Source organism: Manis javanica, chromosome 1, assembly GCF_040802235.1.
Source record: "Manis javanica isolate MJ-LG chromosome 1, MJ_LKY, whole genome shotgun sequence".
Taxonomy (NCBI): Eukaryota; Metazoa; Chordata; class Mammalia; order Pholidota; family Manidae; genus Manis; species Manis javanica.
This window is the reverse complement of record NC_133156.1, coordinates 57,676,445-57,702,171: the sequence shown is the minus strand read 5'-3', so window position 1 is coordinate 57,702,171 and position 25,727 is coordinate 57,676,445. Positions and strand designations below refer to the sequence as shown.

Genomic DNA, 25,727 nt, shown 5'->3' with positions numbered 1-25,727 from the left:
CACAGAAAACCTGTTTCATTGACAAGAACAGTTAGCATATCCACACACTTTCCTGTATATACAAATATATGTGGATATAATATATGTAGTGAGGTTTCTACCATTCCTGATAGTTTTGTTTTAAAGTATTTTGTACCTTTATCATTCTCAACCATTCTTCCTTTTAATATATCTTTGGTGAAAAAAGGCATTGGGTGCCAATAATGAAGAAAGAATTTTCTATACCCAACAGAATTCAGTCCCTCACCAACCAAACCTTGGGAAGCAAAAAATTTATGAAAGCCACATGATAAAATGTTTTACTATACATGCCCCATGGAACACCCATTCATGACTATTGTGATTGACTTTCTGAGAGGGAAAAGGAGCATTAAAAGGAACTGTGAGAGAATTGAGTTCAGGAAACATCATGGAGCTGACTCTAGACAAATCGAGGTCCTTCAGAAGCATTTTTGGAACCAGGACAAAGTCCACACATACAACAAAAACACTGAAGGACAATCAAGCATGCTCGGCTTCTGTCCAGGCTCTGCGGTGAAGAGAGCACGCAGCACACCAAGCAGCTGGTGGGTCGGCAGCCCCCCCACCCACTTCCCAGGGCTCCGTTAAGCATGTCAGCTCCTGAATTCTCAGGACGCATCACATGTCTGTGCTCAGAGGAGATCACACTCACTCTGATCATCATCTCTTCCACTCTCCATAGAAACTGTTCATCAACTGTAGAGAAACAGGAGAATCTATTTTTTTTTAAAAATACTGTTTATTATAAGCAAGTGTTTAAAAATTGTGGGATCCACAACCCTACAGCTACTGGCAACATTACCTAAACTCAAATCTTCATACACCTTCTACCACACACTACATTACCTCTTACTAGAGAAGAATATTCTAAACAGCACACAGGAGCTGCCCACGTAGTAAGAATATCACATATCTGTAATTCCTTACAGCCCCACACATTTCCAACCTAATTTCCTAAAGCTTTTTTTTTAAAATATTGGTGAGATTGGTTAAAATGAAGAGTCCTTTCAGAAGTGAAGCAAGACAATAACCTCAAAAGCAGCAGGGCAAAGAGGCGGCAGGCAGACACTGAAACGCAAGGCAGGGGGCGCTCCTGTCAGGGCCTCACCTTCCTCTGGCCTACTGGCTCCTCCAGGTGACAGTCCTTTTGTTCACTGATATGGCAGCTCAGCTGGCAGTGAAGAAAGGTGGTGAACAGTGAGGAACAGGCCATAATCCCTTTCCTCAAGGAGATTCCAATCAAGTCAAATACAATGCACTATGTGTAATATGACAGGAGCAGGCCCAAGGCATTCCTGGGAGGGAAGGAGAGGTTTGGGAAGGAGGAGAATAAGGCCAGTGCTCCGGCAGGGGAAGCAGCACATACATCACTCAGCACTCCAGTACAGGTAAGGAGCTCCACACAGGCAACCTAGCATAGCTAATGCACCAGGAGTGTGGGTTTGGAGGCTGAGTCAAGTTGCATTGCAAGACCAAAAGCTCACGAGCAACCAAGGGCCACAATGAAAGACCGTGTAATCCACGTCAATGAGACAGGGAGCCTGGGTGTGGTTAGAGTAGGGTGAGGGCCTCCGGGAAAGGCAGGGCGGAATGGTTACAGTCAGAGCAATGTAACAATGGGCAAAGAAGCCCCCACTGAAACTCTGTGTTAAGCATTATGCAAAGTCAACGCCACACTAATTCTCTAGAGAAATATACAAGACTAAGAATATAGACATCTTCAGTGAGATCAGTTAAAGGTCAAAAGGCCAGGAGCAACTTGGCCTGGAATGTTTGAGAGTTCCACAAGGGTATCTCAGCATCACCAGTGACTTCACTGTAAAGAGCCCTGGCAGATAGACAATAGCCCAGCCCACCTTGAGGGCAGAGCAGGTGATACAAGTCCACACCCCTAAGCCTTTTTTTCACATTCCCAAAAATCCTCAAATGCCTATAAAACCCCTAGACAACGCACCATCACGGGCTCTCTTGTCCCCTCCTGGCATGAGCCAGGAGCTCTTTTCTCTCACTTAATTTCTAAATAAAAGCCTCTGCCCTGGCTTTCCTACCTTGGGTGTTTGCTAAGCTCATTCTTCGGCTCCGCAAACAAGAACCCCGGCATCATTAAGAAATACATGAATTTTCTCTTTCGAATCTGATAAGAGGATTCCAAGACACAGAGGAGGAGATCCCATTAAAGTTGCCTTCCTCAAAGAAAACTGCAAGTGCAGGTGGGGAAACACTGAACAGAGAACAAGAGGAAAGGCAAAAAGATCATTTGGAAAGTGTTCACAGCAACCCAGGCTGAGGTGCTGGCCTCTCAACTAGAATTCAGAGACAGAGCCTGGTTCTGGAGAAGTTAACAGGTGACCACAAGTCCTGTTTGCAAGTGCTGTCCCAGCTGAATTACAACAGTGGCCCTCTTCACTCTAAGAGTATTCTGAGTTGGATGGTGAATTATACAGTCAGTCCAGCTATTAAGAAGGAGAACTGACAGGACTGGGTGACTGGTTAGCCATGTGGGGGAGGAGAAATGATGGCGTTACGAATGACACCCTAGTCTGCAACATGGAGGATGGTGGAAGCATTCGTTCATTAAAGTATTTCAGGGATCAGACATCTCAGGGACCCAGACATGAGGATTCCCCCAAGGGTACATAGGCAAGAGATGGTTTAAGGGACTTCATTCCCAGATCCTCAACTTCCATACTCTTTTCTAAAACTGATCTACCCAAGAACAGCCCAAGATTAGGAGGTCATGGCTATTCATGCCAATGCCTGTCCATCGTGCTACCTGTGCACCCTCCCCTTTGCCCAGTTTAAAGTAGAGATGCACCTCTCACCCACTGCAATCTTTCTATGGCAAAATGTCCCAGAATGCGGAAAATCCCAGGAGCAGAAACATGGGAACATTTTTAAATACCAGTATCAGCAAAGTTGCCTTTCATAAAGATGCCATAAGTTGTTATGACTTTCTCTACTTTATACATATCCTGGTAAGCACTAGGCAAGGTGATAGAAGCTTCACGTTTTGTCCCAAAGTTAGGTTGTTCTGAATTCAGATACACATGGAGTAGGGCAATAAAGGCAGGGATGATTTTCACTTAACGAACTTGCGACTTCCATCTTCCAGCTATCAAAATATGCATGGCTCATGAGGAAGAGTCCAGTGAGAATAACTCAAATCATCGTTCTGGTAAGCATATCTCATCTAAGAGACAAAACACTGTGCCTTATCTGTCTTTCTGCCTCAGAAATAAAATTCCAAAGTGAACCACTTCTCACAGAACACATGTTAACATTAAAATTGACAAATGACAGAAACCATGCTGGTTTGGCTGAGTGGTTTGATGATAACTGGCTTTGCCAAAGAGTTAAATGTTGGACATTTTCCATAAACTGAAGGAACTAAATCTGCAGTTCTAAGATTTTGATGAAAATATAAAGTACATAATTAGATAAAAGCATGTTATCAAAAATCTTGTATTGGGAAATGCATGTCAAAATTAACAATTTTAATTTTTCCTAATCCTTTCTAAATTGGATTAATCAGGTACCTATAACTAAAACAGAAAAAAAACATAATTAAAACTGTTTTGATAAATCATGCTAAAGCATTTTTTAATATATTTATTAGAAATTGTGAATTGAATCACTAATTATGAACAAATTGTTTGCAGATCAGGTAGTTCTGAATTCATTGCTTTTTGCTAAATTGAAAGAGACCCAATGAGTGGTCTGAGGAAGCACTGCTCTGGGGAATACAAGAGAAAGAAGATTGACAGGAAGGTGATAATTACATTGTATTTGAAGTACCTGATAGATGGCTAACAATAATTTTAGATGACAGATCAGTATATGATTTTTTGGTAAAAAACTTAGAAGGGGTTCAGGGAATTGAGTGATCCTCTGTTATCAAAACTCCTTCCTTTCTACATACATACTTTAGTAGAAAAGGTAACCCAGTGCTCACATCTATAAAAGCAAAAAATAGGAATAAAATGATTGCTGAGCCCTATCTCACTCCAGGAATATATTATAATCATCCAGGGGTAAGTAGACTAATTGAGAAGAAAAATTCCCTTCATTAAGAGATGCTCCAGCAAAGCTTAACTTTTTATGTTTAATAATTACTAAAATGCAAAATATTTTTGTTTTAATTAAATGTTCATAACCATGGCAATAACAACCACTCTTACAGCTCAATAACAATTAGAGCCTCAAGATCTCATAAATTAAACTTTTAAAATGTATATGTATGATATTGTTATGGCTAAATATATTAATAAAATACAAGTTTAAAGAGATAAGAATCTAGAAAAGTTTCTGACTTTTAATGAAGAGTTTGTTCATGCACATATTTTTAAAGGTTGATGATGAACACAAAATTGCTATAATATACAGATTTATTTGATACATTTTAGAGAAATGTGACAGATTTTACAACATTAATATCTGTGATAAATCAAAAATTTGCATCTATTTAAACTTATGATAAACAATTTTTATTCTTAACCTAAAATTTTACAGAGATAGTTTTATTTTTTAATTTCTAGAAAATAACTTCTCTCAAGAACATAAAAAAGAAGAGCAGGTCTGGCAGGAGACATGATGACTTCACTTTTGAGTATGTCATATTTGCAGTGCCTGAGGGACACCCAAACATGGAGTAAGGGCTAACATTCTACTGCGCTGACCACACAGTTTAAGGCACTAGCCAGGTATTTTATACAGACTCCTTTAATCCTCACTACCAGCCTTTGAAGTGAGTACTATTACTAGCCCCACTTTATAAATAGGGAAACTGAGGCATAGAGCAGTTAGGAAACTCACGCCATGCCATACAGCTCTCCCAAGCAATAGAGTGTATGAATCCAGACAGTCTGGACACAGAGTCTGTGTTCTTTACACAATATAATGCCTCTTGAGATGTCTGGGTTGGAAATACAAATTTGGGGATCATTTGAGCCTTTAGATAGTAATTTAACTGTGGAGAAGATGAGATTACATTGGAGGAGTGACACATACTCAACAGGAAAATAAGAGGCTGGGTGAAGATGAAAATAAGACGCTCCCATGAAGACACATCTGGCATTCTCTTCCAGGCACCTGGACTCTTGAGCACCTTCTAGCCATAGTTTTTCCAAGATTCTTTCCAGGTACCCTTGTGTTGCCAGTCCTCCCAGGCTGCTGCTCTGGTTATGATGATCTTTATGAAGTCAAAGAGCTACTGAAGAAAACCTTTCTGCTTCCTGATCTTTGCCCTCTATTCCTTCACCAGGTGTCTGGACATGTTTCAGATAGTGAGAGCTTTTTTCCCCCCAATTTTACTGACATAAAATTGACATATAACATTGTATTAGTCCATGGTGTACATCATAATAACATATTGTGAAATGATCACCACGGTAAGTCAGGTTAATAACCTTCACCGCATATAGTTATAAATTCTTTTTCTTGTAATGAGAACTTTTAAGATCTACTCTCTTAGCAATTTTCAAATATATAATATTATTAACTATAGTCATCATACTGTACATTAGATCCCCAGAACTCTTCTTATAACAGGATGTTTTTAACCTTTTGACTACCTGCACCCATTGCCCCACTCCCTGCCTCTGGCACCTGCCAATCTATTGTCCGCATCCATGCATTTGGCTTTTTCACATTCCTCATATAAGTGAGGTCATACAGGGTTTGTTTTTCTCTGTCTGACATTTCACTTAGCATAATTCCTTCAAGGTCCACCCATGTTGTCACAAACAGATTTCCTTCTTTTTTATGGCTGAATAATATTCCCCCCCGCCTCTCTCTCACATCCTTATCCAATCATCTGTTGATGGACAATTGGGTTGTTTCCTTGTCTTGGCTATAAAAGTTACAATTTTTAATAACCCAGCATGACAAACTTCCTCTTTCTTTGCAACAGGACTCACAGTATCACTTTTATACATCATATCAGTCATTATGGGTGTTTATCAGAACATAAAGTTACAGAAAGTGAAATGTCACTCACACTGTGAAATACAACAAATCAGCAAAAACCAGCAGCATTACTCATGCAGAGCCTGCCTGCTAGTGCTCAATGGATGGGGATCATGTCTGCTCAGTGATACTCAGAGCATCTGGGGTGGTGGGGAGGATATAAATACATACACAGTTTTGTTCATATTTTTTAAGGAAATTGTTTCAGAGATATATAGTACCAGAAGAAGTAGCATTAAATATGTGAGCCTTTATCCAGTTAGAACAGAAGAGACTCATGGACAAAATCATGTCATTTCTAGGAAGAGGCAGAGGAAAAGTAATCATAAAGAAGACTGAACAAAAATAACCAGAAGAAAACTTGAAAAGGGAAAAACAAGGAGAATATGTTGTCACAAGAGCAAGAGGAAAAGATTTGAAGGAGTGAGTTATTACGATCAATGCAACAGAAAGGTCAATAAAGACAAGGGCTGAAAGTATGGTTTGGATTTAGCAACTAGACCCTGTAGTGACTTTCAGTGGCATGTTAGGTATCAAAGCTGAACTGAGAGAAGTTCAGGAATGAGTGGGATTTGAGAGGTGGAGGCAATGGATTTAGGGTGGCTTTCTGGAGTTGAGGTATGACGCAGTAAAAGTCAGTACGGCAGCTGGCAGAGGAGGGCATGAGACTGGGGGAAGGATGGTTTTGAACTGGGGAGACCTGAACATGCCCAAACCCTGCTGGAAAAGTGGAAGTGAGAGGGAGGGAGAGAGACAAAGAGACAGGTGATACGATCCAGGCCATAGGCGTTAGGGTTCTTCCACTGTGAGAGGAGAGGAAGGCCTGGCTAAGAAGCGATTGTATGGGGAGTGTCTGGACGTTGGGAGGGTACCACCTGGTCACTTCTATTGTGTTGGTGAAACAAAGGGAGTTCACTGGGGGAGGAAGACATTCACATGCCTGCTGTATCTGTATGCTCCACCTGTCCCTCCTTCTTTGACTTCTGAAGTCACAGAGCAGAAGATACAGCAGCTGGATTCTCAAAGCTAGGTTGAATTCCATATTTATGGAAGTTCTAATTATGCAGAACACCTGCCTTTGAGGGAGTATTTTGTAAAAGAGCCTCAAGTGCTAACATTAAAATAAAACATGATAGCAACTACCATCTTTAAAACCAGAAGCCGTACTGGGACTTCACATTTATCCTTATAACTGCTTTCAATAACAACAAAACTCATCTTCAAAAAACTCCCAAGGGGATCTTTGGAGCCAAGATGGCGGCGTGAGTAGAGCAGTGGAAATCTCCTCCCAAAAACACATAGAGCTATGAAAATATAACGAAGAAAAATCTTCCTAAAATAGAGATCACAGGACACAGGACAACATCCAGACCACATCCACACCTGCAAGAACCCAGCGCCTTGCGAAGGGTATAAGATACAAGCCCCGGCCCGGTGGGACCCGAGCGCCCCCCCACCCCCGGCTCCCGGCGGGTGGAAAGAAACTGGAGCGGTTTTTTTTTTTTTGGCGAGTGCTTTTTGGAAGCCTTAAAGGGACAGGGACCCCTCTGCTAGGGAGGCAGGGTGGCAGGACCGGTGAGCAGGAGACTGGGACCGGCGCCTGAGGACAAAGAATATCGTGCGTTTTTCCCTGCAGGGCCAGTGGGCGGGTGCCTGAGACCGGCGCCTGAGGACGGAGGAAATTGCGCGTTTTTCCCTTTTTTTTTCTCTCTTTTTGGCGAGTGCTTTTTGGAAGCCTTAAAGGGACAGGGACCCCAGTGCTAGGGAGGCAGGGCGGCGGGACTGGTGAGCAGGTGCCTGGGACCAGCACCTGAGGACAAAGAATATCCCGCGTTTTTCCCTGTGGGACCAGTGGGCGGGTGCCAGAGACCGGCAATTGAGGACGGAGGAAATCGCGCGTTTTTCCCCTTTTTTTTCTCTCTTTTTGGCAAGTGCTTTTTGCAAGCCTTAAAGAGACAGGGACCCCGGTGCTAGGGAGGCAGGGCGGCGGGACTGGTGAGCGGATGCCTGGGACTGGCGCCTGAGGACAAAGAATATTGCACATTTTTCCCTGCGGGATGAGTGGGCGGGTGCTTTTTGGAAGCCTTGAAGGCACAGGGACCCTGGTGCTAGGGACGCAGGGAGCAGGACCAGTGAGCGGGTGCCTGGGACCGGCGTCTGAGGACAAAAAAAAAATCGCATGTTTTTTCCTTTTTTTTTTTTTTTTTTTCTGTTCCCTCTCTCATTGTTGCTGTTGTTTTGGTTTGGAGAGTGCTTTTTAGAAGTCTTAAAGGGGCAGGACAGGACACTTAGACCAAAGGCACGGAATCTGGGGATCTCTGGGCACTCTAACCCCCTGGGCAGCAGGGAGCACAGAGGCCCCTTACGGAGATAAATAGCCTCCCGCCGCTCCCGCTCAAACGGGGCTCCACCACTTTGGAGGAGCTGTCCCAGCCAGGCCACACCCACAGCAACAGCGGAGATAAACCCCATAGCAACCGGGCAGGAAGCAGAAGCCCTGTCTGCACACAGCTGCCCAGCACAAGCCACTAGAGGTCGCTATTCTCCCAGGTGAGGAAGGCCACAAACCAACAAGAAGGGAAGCTCTTACAGCGGTCACTTGTACCAGCTCTGCAAACTATCTCTATCACCATGAAAGGACAAAACTATAGGCAGACAAAGATCACAGAGATAACACCTGAGGAGACAGACCTAACCAGTCCTCCTGAAAAAGAATTCAAAATAAAAATCATGAACATGCTGACAGAGATGCAGAGAAAAATGCAAGAGCAATGGGATGAGATGCAGACAAAAATGCAAGAGCAATGGGATGAAGTCCAGAGGGAGATCACAGATGTCAGAAACGAGATCACAGAAGTGAAACAATCCCTGGAAGGATTTATAAGCAGAATGGATAAGATGCAAGAGGCCACTGAAGGAATAGAAGCCAGAGAACAGGAACGTATAGAAGCTGATATAGAGAGAGATAAAAGGATCTCCAGGAATGAAACAACACTAAGAGAACTATGTGACCAATCCAAAAGGAATAATATTCGTATTATAGGGATACCAGAAGAAGAAGAAAGAGGAAAAGGGATAGAAAGTGTCTTTGAAGAAATAATTGCTGAAAACTTCCCCAAACTGGGGGAGGAAATAATCAAACAGACCATGGAATTACACAGAACCCCCAACAGAAAGGATCCAAGGAGGACAACACCAAGACACATAGTAATTAAAATGGCAAGGATCAAGGACAAGGAAAGAGTTTTAAAGGCAGCTAGAGAGAAAAAGGTCACCTATAAAGGAAAACCCATCAGGCTAACATCAGACTTCTCGACAGAAACCCTACAGGCCAGAAGAGAATGGCATGATATATTTAATGCAATGAAACAGAAGGGCCTTGAACCAAGGATACTGTATCCAGCACGACTATCATTTAAATATGATGGCGGGATTAAACAATTCCCAGACAAGGAACAGCTGAGAGAATTTGCTTCCCACAAACCACCTCTACAGGGCATCCTACAGGGACTGCTCTAGATGGGAGCACCCCTAAAAAGAGCACAGAACAAAACACACAAAATATGAAGAATGGAGGAGGAGGAATAAGAAGGGAGAGAAGAAAAGAATCTCCAGACAGTGTATATAACAGCTCAATAAGCAAGCTAAGTTAGGCAGTAAGATACTAAAGAAGCTAACCTTGAACCTTTGGTAACCACAAATGTAAAGCCTGCAATGGCAATAAGTACATATCTCTCAATAGTCACCCTAAATGTAAATGGACTTAATGCACCAATCAAAAGACACAGAGTAACAGAATGGATTAAAAAGCAAGACCAATCTATAAGCTGCTTACAAGAAACTCACCTTAAACCCAAAGATAAGCATAGACTAAAAGTCAAGAGATGGAAAAACATATTTCAGGCAAACAACAGTGAGAAGAAAGCAGAGGTTGCAGTACTAATATCAGACAAAATAGACGTCACAACAAAGAAAGTAACAAGAGATAAAGAAGGATACTACATAATGATAAAGGGCTCAGTTCAACAAGAGGATATAACCATTTAAATATATATGAACCCAATACAGGAACACTAGCATATGCGAAGCAAATACTAACAGAACTAAAGAGGGAAACAGACTGCATTGCATTCATTGTAGGAGACTTCAACACACCACTCACCCCAAAGGATAAATCCACTGGGCAGAAAATAAGTAAGGACACAGAGGCACTGAACAACACACTAGAACAGATGGACCTAATAGACATCTATAGAACTCTACATCCAAAAGCAACAGGATATACATTCTTCTCAAGTGCACATGGAACATTCTCCAGAATAGACCACATACTAGCTCACAAAAAGAAACTCAGTAAATTCCAAAATATTGAAATTCTACCAACCAATTTTTCAGACCACAAAGGTATAAAAGTAGAAATAAATTCTACAAAGAAAACAAAAAGGCTCACAAACACATGGAGGCTTAACAACATGCTACTAAATAATCAATGGATCAATGAACAAATCAAAATAGAGATCAAGGAATATATAGAAACAAATGACAACAACAACGCAGCGAAAGCAGTCTTAAGAGGAAAGTATATAGCAATCCAGGCACACTTGAAGAAGGAAGAACAATCCCAAATGAATAGTCTAACATCACAATTATCAAAACTGGAAAAAGAAGAACAAATGAGGCCTAAAGTCAGCAGAAGAAGGGACATAATAAAGATCAGAGAAGAAATAAACAAAATTGAGAAGAATAAAACAATAGCAAAAATCAACAAAACCAAGAGCTGGTTCTTTGAGAAAATAAACAAAATAGATAAGCTGCTAGCCCAACTTATTAAGAGAAAAAGAGAATCAACACAAATCAACATAATCAGAAATGAGAATGGAAAAATCACGACAGACTCCACAGAAATACAAAGAATTATTAAAGACTACTATGAAAACCTATATGCCAACAAGCTGGAAAACCTAGAAGAAATGGACAACTTCCTAGAAAAATACAACCTCCCAAGACTGACCAAGGAAGAAACACAAAACTTAAACAAACCAATTACGAGCAAAGAAATTGAAACGGTAATCAAAAAACTACCCAAGAACAAAACCCCGGGGCCGGACGGATTCACCTCGGAATTTTATCAGACACACAGAGAAGACATAATACCCATTCTCCTTAAAGTGTTCCAAAAAATAGAAGAAGAGGGAATACTCCCAAACTCATTCTATGAAGCCCACATCACCCTAATAACATAACCAGGCAAAGACCCCACCAAAAAAGAAAATTACAGACCAATATCCCTGATGAATGTAGATGCAAAAATACTCAATAAAATATTAGCAAACAGAATTCAACAGTATATCAAAAGGATCATACACCATGACCAAGTGGGATTCACCCCAGGGATGCAAGGATGGTACAACATTCGAAAATCCATCAACATCATCCACCACATCAACAAAAAGAAAGACAAAAACCACATGATCATCTCCATAGATGCTGAAAAAGCATTTGACAAAATTCAACATCCATTCATGATAAAAACTCTCAGCAAAATGGGAATAGAGGGCAAGTACTTCAACATAATAAAGGCCATATATGATAAACCCACAGCCAGCATTATACTGAACAGCGAGAAGCTGAAAGCATTTCCTCTGAGATCAGGAACCAGACAGGGATGCCTACTCTCCCCACTGTTATTTAACATAGTACTGGAGGTCCTAGCCACGGCAATCAGACAAAACAAAGAAATACAAGGAATCCAGATTGGTAAAGAAGAAGTTGAACTGTCACTATTTGCAGATGATATGATACTGTACATAAAAAACCCTAAAGATTCCACCCCAAAACTACTAGAACTGATATCAGAATACAGCAAAGTTGCAGGATACAAAATTAACACACAGAAATCTGTAGCTTTCCTATACACTAACAATGAACCAATAGAAAGAGAAATCAGGAAAACAATTCCATTCACCATTGCATCAAAAAGAATAAAATACCTAGGAATAAACCTAACCAAAGAAGTGAAAGACCTATACCCTGAAAACTACAAGTCACTCTTAAGAGAAATTAAAGGGGACACTAACAAATGGAAACTCATCCCATGCTCGTGGCTAGGAAGAATTAATATCGTCAAAATGGCCATCCTGCCCAAAGCAATATACAGATTTGATGCAATCCCTATCAAATTACCAGCAACATTCTTCAACGAACTGGAACAAATAGTTCAAAAATTCATATGGAAACACCAAAGACCCCGAATAGCCAAAGCAATCCTGAGAAAGAAGAATAAAGTAGGGGGGATCTCACTCCCCAACTTCAAGCTCTACTACAAAGCCATAGTAATCAAGACAATTTGGTACTGGCACAAGAACAGAGCCACAGACCAGGGGAACAGATTAGAGACTCCAGAAATTAACCCAAACATATATGGTCAATTAATACTTGATAAAGGAGCCATGGACATGCAATGGCAAAATGACAGTCTCTTCAACAGATGGTGCTGGCAAAACTGGACAGCTACATGTGGGAGAATGAAACTGGACCATTGTCTAACCCCATATACAAAGGGAAACTCAAAATGGATCAAAGACCTGAATCTAAGTCATGAAACCATTAAACTCTTGGAAAAAAACATAGGCAAAAACCTCTTTTTGCATAAACATGAGTGACCTCTTCTTGAACATATCTCCCCGGGCAAGGAAAACAACAGCAAAAATGAGCAAGTGGGACTACATTAAGCTGAAAAGCTTCTGTACAGCAAAAGACACCATCTATAGAACAAAAAGGTACCCTACAATATGGGAGAATATATTTGAAAATGACAGATCCGATAAAGGCTTGACCTCCAGAATATATAAAGAGCTCACACGCCTCAACAAACAAAAAACAAATAACCCAATTAAAAAATGGGCAGAGGAACTGAACAGACAGTTCTCTAAAAAAGAAATACAGATGGCCAACAGACACATGAAAAGATGCTCCACATCGCTAATTATCAGAGAAATGCAAATTAAAACTACAATGAGGTATCACCTCACACCAGTAAGGATAGCTGCCATCCAAAAGACAAACAACAACAAATTTTGGCGAGGCTGTGGAGAAAGGGGAACCCTCCTACACTGCTGGTGGAAATGTAAATTAGTTCAACCATTGTGGAAAGCAGTATGGAGGTTCATCAAAATGCTTAAAACAGACCTACCATTTGACCCAGGAATTCCACTCCTAGGAATTTACCCTAAGAACGCAGCAATCAAGTTTGAGAAAGACAGATGCACCCCTATGTTTATCGCAGCACTATTTACAATAGCCAAGAATTGGAAGCAACCTAAATGTCCATCGGTAGATGAATGGATAAAGAAGATGTGGTACATATACACAGTGGAATACTACTCAGCCATAAGAAGTGGAAAAATCTAACCATTTGCAGCAACATGGATGGATCTGGAGAGTATTATGCTCAGTGAAATAAGCCAAGCGGAGAAAGAGAAATACCAAATGATTTCACTCATCTGAGGAGTATAGGAACAAAGGAAAAACTGAAGGAACAAAACAGCAGCAGAATTACAGAAACCAAAAATGGACTAACAGGTACCAAAGGGAAAGGAACTGGGGAGGATGGGTGGGCGGGGAGGATGGGTGGGCAGGGAGGGAAAGGGGGGGGGAAGAAGAAGGGGTGTATTAAGATTAGCATGCATGGGGGGGAGGGAGAAAGGGGCGGGTGGGCTGCACAACACAGAGAGGACAAGTAGGGATTCTACAACATTTTGCTAAGCTGATGGACAGTAACTGTAATGTGGTTGTTAGGGGGTATCTGATATAGGGGAGAGCATAGTAAACATAGTACTCTTCATGTAAGTGTAGATTAAAGATTAAAAAAAAAAAAAGAAAGAAAAGGGGGATTACTCCTTGATAGGATAAAACTATTGGTAAATCAAAGATCAACGCATGCTTTAAATATCCCTATTGTTGATCACTTAAAGGGTGTCAGATGATCAGCTATGGAGGCACTCTTTTCTGATAATATTCCTTTCTCTTATTAAAAAAAAAAAAAAAAGCAGTTACTGTGTGCTGACCTCTAATGAGTTCTGCATAGTGGTATAGAGGGCATGTCAAAGTGTGGGCAAAGGGTCTGTTTGTTTCTATGCAGAAGATCAAGGCCTAGCTTGGATACCCAGAAAATGAACTAAGATACGATATGAGGAGGAGCTTCCGGCATCAGCACTCTCTGGAGGACTTGTGCCGGGGGATGATCATCAAAAAGCCAAAAAGCCTCCACAGGGATCCGGACGATGCTGCGGTTGTGGCTGCATCCAGCCCACCATCTCCTGGACTTGCCATAGGAATGAGGAGGGAGATGTCTAGGCGGGCATGTGCACACAGTGGAGACAACGAATTTGACCGGATCTGTACTGTTGGAACTCAACCAGGAGTTGGGAGGGGTGCAAGTTGTAGCACTCCAAAATCTTATGACTATAGACTATCTACGGTTAAAAGAACATATGGGATGTGAACAGATCCCAGAAATGGGCTGGTTTAATTTGTCTGATTTCTCTCAGACTGTTCAAGTACAGTTGGACAATATCCATCATATCATAGACAAATTTTCACAAATGCCTAGGGTGCCTAAATGGTTTTCTTGGCTTCACTGGAGATGGATGGTAATTATAGATTTGCTTTGTTTATGTCACCGTATTCCTATTATGTTAATATGTGTGTGCAAATTAGTTAGTAGTTTAAAACCTATACATACTTAAGGTACTCTACAAGAAGATATGTCAAAGAAATAATCAATCCTTCCATGTTTCCTTCCATATGCTACATCTATAGCTTTTCTTCTTTCTTCCTAATTACAACCCTTAAATAGAATTCGTGCCTCATATCGAATTTACCGAGTATCATAATTCCTCCAGGTGGTAAAGATACCTCGAGACAAGTGCTGGGCATAGAAGCCACAGGGCATACATCTGGAAAGGAGTAAAAAGCTAACCTTTTCTAACAATATGGCTTCTCTCTCACTTACCAACTTCACATTTCCCTGTATGGCCCTGGAAGATGACTGGTTAGCCAGAGACGGGTAAGATTCCTCAAGGGAGGAACAACCTAAGACAGGCACAGTCGCAGGGGGGCCATCAGGTGAGAATTTGGGGATCAACAGAGGTGAGGCCCAGAACCTCACGCCCCCTGCTTCGAGAGAAATCTTCTGCATCCGTGGATGTTTTGCTGCCCTTGTCTAGCCTGGATTAATACTTAGTCCATAGGCACACACCTGATCATCTGATCATCTACATGTGCCCTCTTACAGCACTAAACTATGTTTTCTACCTTTATCTTGCATCTACCTACCACTTCAGCATTTTATTAAAAACAAAAATTATAATAATAATAAAGGGAGAAATGTGGGATCAACATATAAATCAAGTACAAAAATCAAACGAATATTCATATTTGACCTGATTGTTTATAGGTCATAATGCGTGATCAAAACCGAAAGTTTCTGTGAGGACTGCCCTTGTACTGTTCACCATGTAAGAATTTATTCACTATGTAAGAATTCGTTCACCATGTAAGAACTTGTTCATTATGCTTCAGAAGATTGGAGACTGACGAGAATTAGACTTGAGATGGATTAATCATTGTACATTGAGCATTGACCCCCCTATACTGAATTTTATTGTTGTTAACAACCATTTGATCAGTAAATATGAGAGATGCCCTCTCAAAAAAAAACAAAAAAAAAACAAAAACAAACAAACAAACAAAAAAAACTCCCAAGGTACTAGAGTCCAGAGCTTGTTCGATTTTCTCTCTTCTTTCCTCCAAACTGGTTCCTGCTGCTTTCCTCTACACCACCTTTTTAAAGAAATATCCTCCATCCTCGTTTCAATGGGAACGCCTACTACATGTTAACACCTTATGATCTACAAATAGCTTTCATATTTTCTCTAATTTGGTTGTACAACAATCTGGAGAGTTGGTGGTAGGAGGAGGTATTATTTTCAACATTCAGAAAAATTAAGTGATGTGACCATTCAGGACTCTGACTTATCTTGTGGTCCAAAAGCAGTTACCTGTTCTACCACATCACACTCCATTTATAATGACTTCTGAACACCCAAAAGGTAGTTCAAGTTTCTTCCAGGCCCCAAGTAATTTCAAATTCACCCAATCATTTAAAGTGAACAAGTCTGCACTGTAATTTCAATTCTCTGCCTATCAGTAACAGATCACCAACCCTCTCCCATAATAAGGAACCTACCTAACCTTTAAGCAGCAACTAATATTGCTCATAGACATCTGGGGATGCTCATGCAGCCCTAATCACAGAAAAATCCTGAGCATCTGCAGAAGGATGTATGCTATTATTACCTAGGAAAAGCAGCAGTGTTCCAGTTTTCTGCCTCCTGTAGTGAATCCAAACAAGAAAGACCTCATACTTCCACGGGGCAAACAAGAACAAAATGCTTCCTGATGTAATTATGTGCATTAGTTCCTTTTCTGCTGCTGTAACAACTTGCCATAAACTTGGTAGCTTAGAACAATAGAAATGTATTATCTTACAATTCTGAGGGTCAGAAGTCCAAAAATGGTCTCACTGGGTGCCATGAACTGAATGTTTGTGCCCCTCTAAAATTTATATGTTGAAGCCCTAATCCTAACGTGATGGAATTTAGGAAGTGGGGCCTTTCGGAGGTGTTAGGTCATAAAGGAAGAGCCCTCACGAATGGAATTAGTGTCCTTATAGGAAGACACCAGAGAGCTAACTAGCCATCCTTTCCCATGTGAAGTCACAAGAAGTTGATTACCTGCAGCCTGGAAGGAGGGTCTCGCCCACCACACTGGCACCCTGATCTCAGGTTTCCAGCCTCCAGAATGCTGAGAAGTAAGTATTTGTTATTTGTGCCACCTAGTGATTTGACATGGCAATTTGTTAGAGCAGCCGGAACTGACCAAGGAAGGTACTGGGTTTAAAATCAAAGTGTAAGCAGCGCTCCCTCTGAAGGCTCCTCTCCCAGCCTCTAGAGGCTGCCTGCACTCCCTTAATCAAAGCCCACTTCCAGTAACCACATGATTTTGACCTCTGCCTCCACTGTCACATTTCCTTCTCTCTAATTCTCCTGCCTCCCTCTTTCACGTATAAACACCTTTACTTACACTGGTCTTACCTGGATAGTTGAGGATAATCGCCCCATCACAAGATCCTTAACTAACCACATCTACAGAGTCCCTTTTGCCATATAAGGTGACATTCACTGGTGCTGAGGATTAGGATGCTGAGCACAGAGAGAGCAGGACCCATTCAAAGCAAAGACACACCAAGCTGAGCTACTGAGCCCCATACCATATGAGAGACCGAGAAGGTCCTGCTGGGCTAGCAACAAAACAGGCAGTCTTAGAACACGCTGGAGGGAGCCAACTCCTCTGGAAGTTCTGCTGTTCTAGATTAATGGTCAGTACTTTAAAAGAATTTTAAATATTTACAGCTAGTAACTGGTGGGATCATTTGACAAATCTGGGTCTTTCTGACTCTCATGTGTGTTTTTGTGATCCCTAGGACACACTGCCCCACATCCACCTTAAATGGAGGGTGGGAATTTTCTGTAAGTCAAACCCAGGCCCTGATAGAAAAGAGGTACATGCCCTGCAAAGAACAGTCTGGATCCAAAAAGGACCTGGATGACACAGGCCAAAGCAGAAAAGAAAGGAGGCTGTGTGCCCAGGTTAAGTGCTTTCCCATTTGTCTTTAGGAAAAGGAACCCCAAGTATGTGAACCCCACTGTGCATCTTTGAGAGACTGTTTCATAAACATGAGCCTGAATGCATGCACACAGCATTGTGTTAATTTAGTCTTAATGAACATGTCTTCATGAAGACTTGTTTTTAACTTCCCAGAGGCTCTTTTAGAAACTACCTGAAAAGCAAAGTTCAGTTATGGTGCCCAGAGTTCCAACTCAAGTCAGGTGCACTCCTTAGAAGGTTGCTTTAATAAGGTCTATTTCTGTCTAGCTGTTACTCCATATACACCTGAATCGATGTGTTTATTATATGAATTTCTCTTGACTTGGTTTCATAGAATGTATAGTTTGATAAAATGTGTTATTCATTTAATATTGCCAGCAGTAATTCCCCTTTCCCCAGAATTCTTTAGACTATGTGCAAAAAACAGAGAACACTCTAGCTCACGGCCTGCCATATTAGGTATTCATTAAATTACTGTCGAACAACCACATGGACACACAAATACACAAAGGCTCAAATAAATTCTTATCACAGGTCAATCTGAGAAGTTTGCTTATTGGAAAATACCACTTAACTCATCTCAAAAACATTATGAATATAAATTGCATAGAAAGAGAAATCTGTAGCATCCTAAGTATACAAAACATTTTCATCTCAATGCATTCAAGTCAGGATATGACGCTGGTTGAAGGTTGTGGAAACATGAAAACCTGGGCTTAAATTCTGGTCCTGAGACTTGTGTGACCTTGGGGAGGTTGCTTAGCCTTTTTAGCCTCCATTTTTTTTCATTTCTAATGGTAGGATAATAATATTTAACTTGGACAGTTGTTCTGAGCATGTAATGACAATGTATGGGAAATGTTCTACAGTTCCTGTTGATTGATGACCCTGATGACCATGGGTGGCTGTAGTGAAGATTCATCTAGATCCAGGCCTTTCAGTCACCCCGGTCCTTCTGGACAGACTACAAGTTCCCAGTCATGTGAGGTCCATCTGTCCCAGGGACACCTTCCTCAGGCACATTGCTCTCTAATTCTCTAGGGCAGCTGCCTATCTCTCTGGTCCTGGAACAAGTCTCTGAAGAGGGCAGAAAGCCCTCTCTGACCATTCTCCACTGACCCTTCAGCCATCACCAGTCCAGCTTACTTGCTTATATTTTGCATGCTTCTACTTTGACCACAACTGGCTGAACTAGCAGTACTATACACAATCCAGTCTATTCCCTCCACCCCCAGCCAGTCTGGCCTGGTCCCAAGGCATAATCCCTTATCAATGGGAGAGAGCGGGACAGCGAACATACGGCTTCTCACCAAGGAGAGCCATCTCTTCTTTCTTTTTCTTTCTTCCCTTTTATTCCCAGCTCCTTCTCTCACTTTCTCTTTTTCACCTCAAGAATTGACCTAAGCAGTCCTTCTTAGTGCCTCAAAGTCTTCTGCATGTATTTCTTAATTGTAGTAAAGATTGTTATGCAGGCATTCCCCACTGAAAATAAATTTTTTGGTGCAGAACAAGAGCAAAGCAATATACAAAATCCAATCTAATGGACGGTGACTCAGACACATTCACAGAAATCCTTATCTTTAAGATAAAGATTTTTCACCATGCCCCAGTACCACTCTAACATAGGGTTGCTCTTTAAATCCATATTTACCTTAAATAACTATGGGCTATGCAGGGGTGCCCCTATAATATAGAGACAGGACAGAGAATTTGAGTTTATCGACATTTCCCCAGAAACTTAAAGTTGCAGCTCCGGTGGTTGCCCTTGTGGAGTGAGAAGCCTGCACGAGTTACTTCCTGAGAGCTCCTAAGCTCTGCCTCAACACCCAAGGGAAGGGCGTCAGGTAGAGATCCCCTGCGCCTACCCAGATACGCTCCAGCAGCTCTCGAGAAATGGTACGTATGCCTTTGGTGGAATGGTTTCCTAGAAGGCAAATTTTCATAACCCTATTCTCACAGCTTCCTACAATTAAAAGGAATATAAGACAGACATTTGAACATGCAAAGACTAAGCAATGTTTACAAATCACCTCTATTTTGGGTTCACTAGAAAATAAACTCAGGAGGCTAAAAACAGTTTTTTTTCTTATGTGATTTACACACCTGATGTTCTAACCACATCAAAAAACATGGCTAAAGTGCTATCTCCTTCTAAGTGTGTAATTTGTCCTGAAACCTATATTGTAAACACTACCATAAATGCCAACCCTTAAAATAAAGGTAAAAGAAAAAAACTTTTGGTCTTAAAATAAGCCCTAGAAAACTTTGAATAAACTATCATAGGTAAGTGTATAAGCATTTTACGTAAACTATCACCTACTGCTAATGCTTTTGCAATGATACAGACCATTGTTTGAAATTCTCTAGCTTTTCACATTTTTACTTTTCTTTGCAAAGTTAAAAAAAAAGGCAGATAAGGTCTATGTAATTTTAGCAAACAGTCCATCTTTCCAGGTAAAGTCTGACTACAAGATAAGATTAGGAAACTGTATTTTTCTCTGCTAGGAAAAATGTTATTTCAGAAATATGAACGTAATACAAGATCTCTTTTATAGCCTCCTAGTTAATCTTTCAGTATAGATTTATAGTTCTGCTATATTGACTTATGGACTGTACAGGATAGAATTCAGAGAACTTCTAACGATGTCCATTTGCCTTTCTTTGAAGTGTGCATTAATGACCATTTGCCTTTAGAAGCTATTCCTTTCTATGGAAAGCTAACCAACACACCCAATTTTTTATTTCTACTTTGTAAAATCTGCCTTTGAAACAGAACAGATTATGGAACTAATTCAAGAAAAATCACAAACTATAACCATCAATAGTAACATTCCATTTGCCTGCCTCTCTTCCTTCTAGCACATTCCTGGGGCCAAGGCAGAAAAATTCTACTCAATTATGTCTCTCACTGAACAGACCCCAGATGGCCCAGTGGAGGCTGGGAGTACTAATGAAGGAAGAGGGAGAAATACTTATTTCAACAGGAGTTGAACAACATGAAAAATAGAAGTCAAATAGGGTATTTTTAAGTTAAGTGTATAAGCATTTTACATATAACATTGTGGCTATCTGAGGTTAAGATCTTTGTTAGACCAAATCAAAGTCACTAATGAATGTCTTTTTATGTCTCAAAATCATTACCTCCAAAGTCTTACTGTTGTTCATCAAAGAAACAGTTTTTCAGCCTTACAATCACATAGAATTTGTACTAATCAATGCGGTGAGTTTCTGAGTAACCATCCAACCAGTCAGGAAGACGTTCTGAGTCAAAACCTTGGGAACAATGGATTTTAGACACCAAAAGCTTGGTTGCTTTCATTACTGTTTTTCCAAAAAGCTCATGAATAAAAACCTCTATTCTTACTTTATATAATTGCTCATCCAACTTCTGTAAGTTAGATAGGTACCTTTTTTTACAACATATGCATTTCTTCTCTTTAACCATTACTTTCTTAAAAGGCAATTAACACCTGTCACTTCAAGAGAATAGCCACTTGCCCCCTAACACATCAAATGGCTTAGTCAGCTGTCCTAATAACACAAATGGAAAGTACTCTGTTATATGGTAGGAAAAATGTCCACCAGGTAAGCCACATAAGCCATCTGCAAAGAGGATATTCACACATGATTGTGAATCCTGCACCTTTACAGACTTTTGGCCAAAGAGGGAAAAAAGGCAAATAAATCAGCAAGAGAAAACATGTTCATGGTTTTTAAAATCATTTTTAGTTAAAGAGCCTAACCACCTAAAACCACAACAGGAAATGCCAGAGATAGAGTGAAATTTATAACCAGAAAAGTTTAATATGAAGTCATTGTACTCACTGTCTGATGGCTTCTGTCACAGAAACGCAGTCCAAAATAATCTATCTCCACAAGATTTATGTGACGGAATACGTGGTCAAGGACAACAGAACCTTTCGTTGACTTCTGCAAAAATAATTCACAGTTTTATTTTATTTAACAAGGTAGCTTGTCTTTCTCAGTGGGAAGCAGCCACAGTTTCTCATCATTTATCAGCTTCACTCACAACAGGAGCGGTTTTATTAGCCGATGGTCCCTGCTTTGAGTTTTGCCTCAATTACAAAAAAAATGGATTTTAGCTAAACTGTATTAAAGAGCTTGTTCTGGAAAACATTTTTAAATTATAGCGGGTTTTAAGTTAATAGAGGCTACTTATGGGATTGTAAATTATCTTCAGGATAAAAGTATTTTAACAAAGATCATCTTTTATATGAAGAGCATCTACTAATCCCATCAAAAATCCCCCAATTCTTTCACTTTAAAAAGCAATTTTCACCTACAGTTACTTTCACAACTAGTACATAAGATATATAAAACTAAAATAATAGCCAAAGCTTTTATTTTCAATCATCAACTAATAAACCCATAGATTAAAGCTGCCAAAGTTAATGTTCTGAAAAGCCCTTGTGAAGATATTTTACTTTATCTTTCACATAAGCACAGACATAAAGAAAATATTTCCCTTGGCTGCTTTGGAAATGCTGACACCTATCTAAAAATCTAATCTCTCTTCTCCCCTCCTCCCACTACATACACAGATTCTTTCAATTAAGATGCTTATCCAATCTATTAGTACCAATTATTCACACATATAAGATAAACACTTAATCAGCAAGCACTACTCCACATGCTACATTAATCTTGAAGATAATCCATTTCAACAGTAGACAAAGAGACAGAGACCTTTCTTTCTTGTACCCTGTCATGGGCAGGCACAACACGGTAGGACTGTATTTTTCCTCAAAGAATTACTCTTCCTACTTACTCATATATGCTGCTTAAGATTGTACTGCTTTAGAAAATTGATTTGTAATGGGAGGGAAATGTTTTGATTAAACATATTATAAAATGGGTCATAAAAGGTGATAAAAGCACACACTGGGAGAAGATAGCTCTTGTTACAAATCCCAGAGGCATTCTGTTTTCTTCTAAATTACCTTGCTTAAACTTAATAGGCCCTGTTTTCAAAATCTATTAGATGATTTATAAACAAAAAGCCCTTCCATGATGAATCTTTAGGTTGTGGGGCATTTCTGCTATAATAACAAAGCTATATCCTGCAGGTGCTTGTTTCAGCTCCTGTACCTACATCTTAGCTAGAGTAAAGTCTGGAAATGAAACTACTCATTTAGAGGATATGCATTCTGAACATTACCATAGGCACTGCCAAAAGAACCATTATAGTTCATCCAATGACAGCACATTGTTACACACCCTTGCCAACATTTGGGTTGAACAAAATTTTTCCAATCTAATTGGGCAAAAAAAGAGGGGAGGGAATTATTGCTTTAATTTGCATTTTCCTATACTAATAAAAGTGTTCTATCACATGCTAACTAATCAATTGTATTTCCTAGTTAGGTATTCTCTAACCCAAAGTTTATGAGCAAATTCTCCTAATACTTCTAATACTTGTACAATTTTACTTAGCATATTTGTCTCTTCACTCCACTAGAAATTATTTCTGTGCTTGGGATAAGAGCCTAACTTTGCAAGTAGATAGAGAACTGTACCACCACTTACCCAAAAGGCCATCATTTCCCTCTTAAAGTAAGATTTTAAAAAGTAACTTTATCATCTACTAAATTAACCCTTCTTCTATCCCATGAATTATTCCTGGACCAATCCGTTAAGATTTCAATGAGTACTCAGTTAAACATAATTTTTTGATATCCATTATCCTTTCTCAAAATTGTCTTTGCAAATTCTTAAGCAATTTTCCCTACTGAAAACCAGCTTGCCAACTTAATAAACAACTTTATTAAAAAAATGTACTTTTCTTCCATATAGGTCATATAAAATTCTGCTTGGGCTTTGTGGCAGGCAGAGTTTACACAATGCTCCCCACCCACCAAAAGTTCTGCTCTAATCCCTGGACCAATGAATAAGAGAAACTATCATTCCTGTGACTGTATTATATGCCATAGTTGATCTTAATAGGGAGATTGGAGTGAATCTGACCTAATTAATTGGGCCCTTCCAAGCAAGGTACTTGTCCAGAAAAAGAGAAAGGCAGAAGGAAAGTAAAAGATATTCAAAGCATGAAAACAACTCCACAGGTCGTTGCCACTTGAAAGATGGTGGGGGGGCCATCTGAGAAAGCAATGCTAGCAGCCTCAAGATGCTGAGAGTGGGCCCTAGCTGACAGTCAGTAAGGAATTGGGAACCTCAGTCCTACACCCACAAGACCTGGATTTTGCTAACAACCTGAAAGAGTTTGGAAGAAGATTCTGCCCCCAGAGCCTTCAGATAAGAGCCCAACTGACCAACACCTCGATTTCAGCTGTGTGAGCCTGAGCAGAGAGCCCAGCCAGGCCATCCTGGATTTCTGACCTACAGAATGGCAAGATAATAAAATAGGGTATATTTAAGCCACTTGTCTGTAGTAATTTGTCATGCACTAATAGAAAAGCTAATCCAGTCTTATTCTTAGCTATTTTGTAGTTTTATTATTATTACACTGTATTTTCTGATTGGCTACAGCTAATGTATTAGAAATCAACTGATTTTCCTACATTGGTCTATTTCCCAGCCATCTTGCTACAATCATATTAGTGAAAAGATTTTGTCTATGGAGTCATTTCAGATCACTACATTTTCTACAAACAGGAAGTGTTCTAATTCTTCCTTTTCAAATGCCTCCTCCATATTTCCTTCTTTTCCTTACTGCATTGGCTGAGACCCCACTAGAAGAATTCCTGGTAGTTGTGAGAACATTCACCCTGACTTTAATACAATCATTTCTAAAATTTTATCACTAAGTATACTGGCTGCTTTACAGCCCTTGTGTATATACTTTATCAAAGAGAAGTTTCCTTTTATTATTGTTTTTTTCTTTTTCCTTTTGTTTACTTTATTTACATTTTTATTTAATAATGGGTGATAATTTTATCAACTTCTTTATGGGAATTTGAGATTACATGATTTTTCTCCTTTCATCTATGCATTACAGTAAAAGAGTTTCTAATGTAAAATATTCTTAATAGTGAATTTCCTATTGTTCTGGGTTTATAATATCAAACTCCCTCCCTGTTTGGAGAGAACCCTACCGTGTGAGCCTTGGTGGAGGCAGGAGCCAGACTCTAACACCTGCAGCTGGGTTACAGCACATGGCATGGTTTCAACCAAGGGCTCTAACTTCTTAGCAAGTGATGCAAAGACAGACAAAGAAATGAAAACCCATTCATGGAGATGGCTCCAATCATAGAGTAGCCAGCAATGGAGGCATCCACGGTGGAATCAACTGGGACAAGGAGGAATGTGACTGATTCCTGAGCCAGGTTTCCCAGGATTCTTGAGGTGCTAAACAGGAGCAGCCAGGCACTCCACCAGCCTCCCCTGCCTTCCCCCGTGGGAGCAGTGAATATCTATGTTTAGGCCCGAGAGCCATGTCAGTGTCCAGAGAGAATCCTAAGGATACAGGAAATTGAGTCCAACAGTAGATGAAGAATATCATAAATACAAACAGTTTATCCTCAGAATCTAAGTGCAACAGGCTGAGTACTTGGTTCAAACAATAAATAATAGTTGACTCTGATTATGCAACCATGAAAGGAATTTCCTGGAAAGATGTGGGGTATCTTTCAGTCTCTACAATCACTGTCCTGATGGTTGCTCAGGTCTCCTCCCAAATCCCAATATATTCACAACCACCAGGCTTGGAGCAATCCTTAATCCATCACTACCTCCTTCCCCAGTTCTGCCCATGTTTGGGCTCCAGTTTGCACCTTCAATTGATTCACATTTGCCTTTTGTATCAAAAAATTTTTTTAAATTATTTATAGCTGACTAAGATCATCCTTTCTTATTTTCCAGGCTGCTGTGGAAAATGCACACATATCTTTCCTGTTATTTCAAAATATTTCTTGAAGGTTGATACATAAACCTAGTATTCCACCTTGATCTAACCTCTTCTCTGGGTCTATTTCCTTATCCAGACAGGAATAGATGGTATAACCAGAGCAAATAGAACCACACAACTCCATCTA

The 25,727-nt window shown here is 40.2% G+C and overlaps 1 protein-coding gene across 4 annotated transcripts in view; it reads right to left on the bottom strand.

Annotated features, from left to right (window-relative positions):
* EPB41L4A (erythrocyte membrane protein band 4.1 like 4A) overlaps positions 1-25,727 on the bottom strand; it is a 268,086-nt gene that overhangs the window by 128,041 nt on the left and 114,318 nt on the right. For all 4 annotated transcript variants that reach the window (XM_073232978.1, XM_073232972.1, XM_036995150.2 and 1 more), the window contains exon 3: positions 21,541-21,645. In XM_073232978.1, the coding sequence (XP_073089079.1) occupies positions 21,541-21,645 (105 nt within the window). The remainder of the gene's footprint in view (positions 1-21,540; positions 21,646-25,727) is intronic.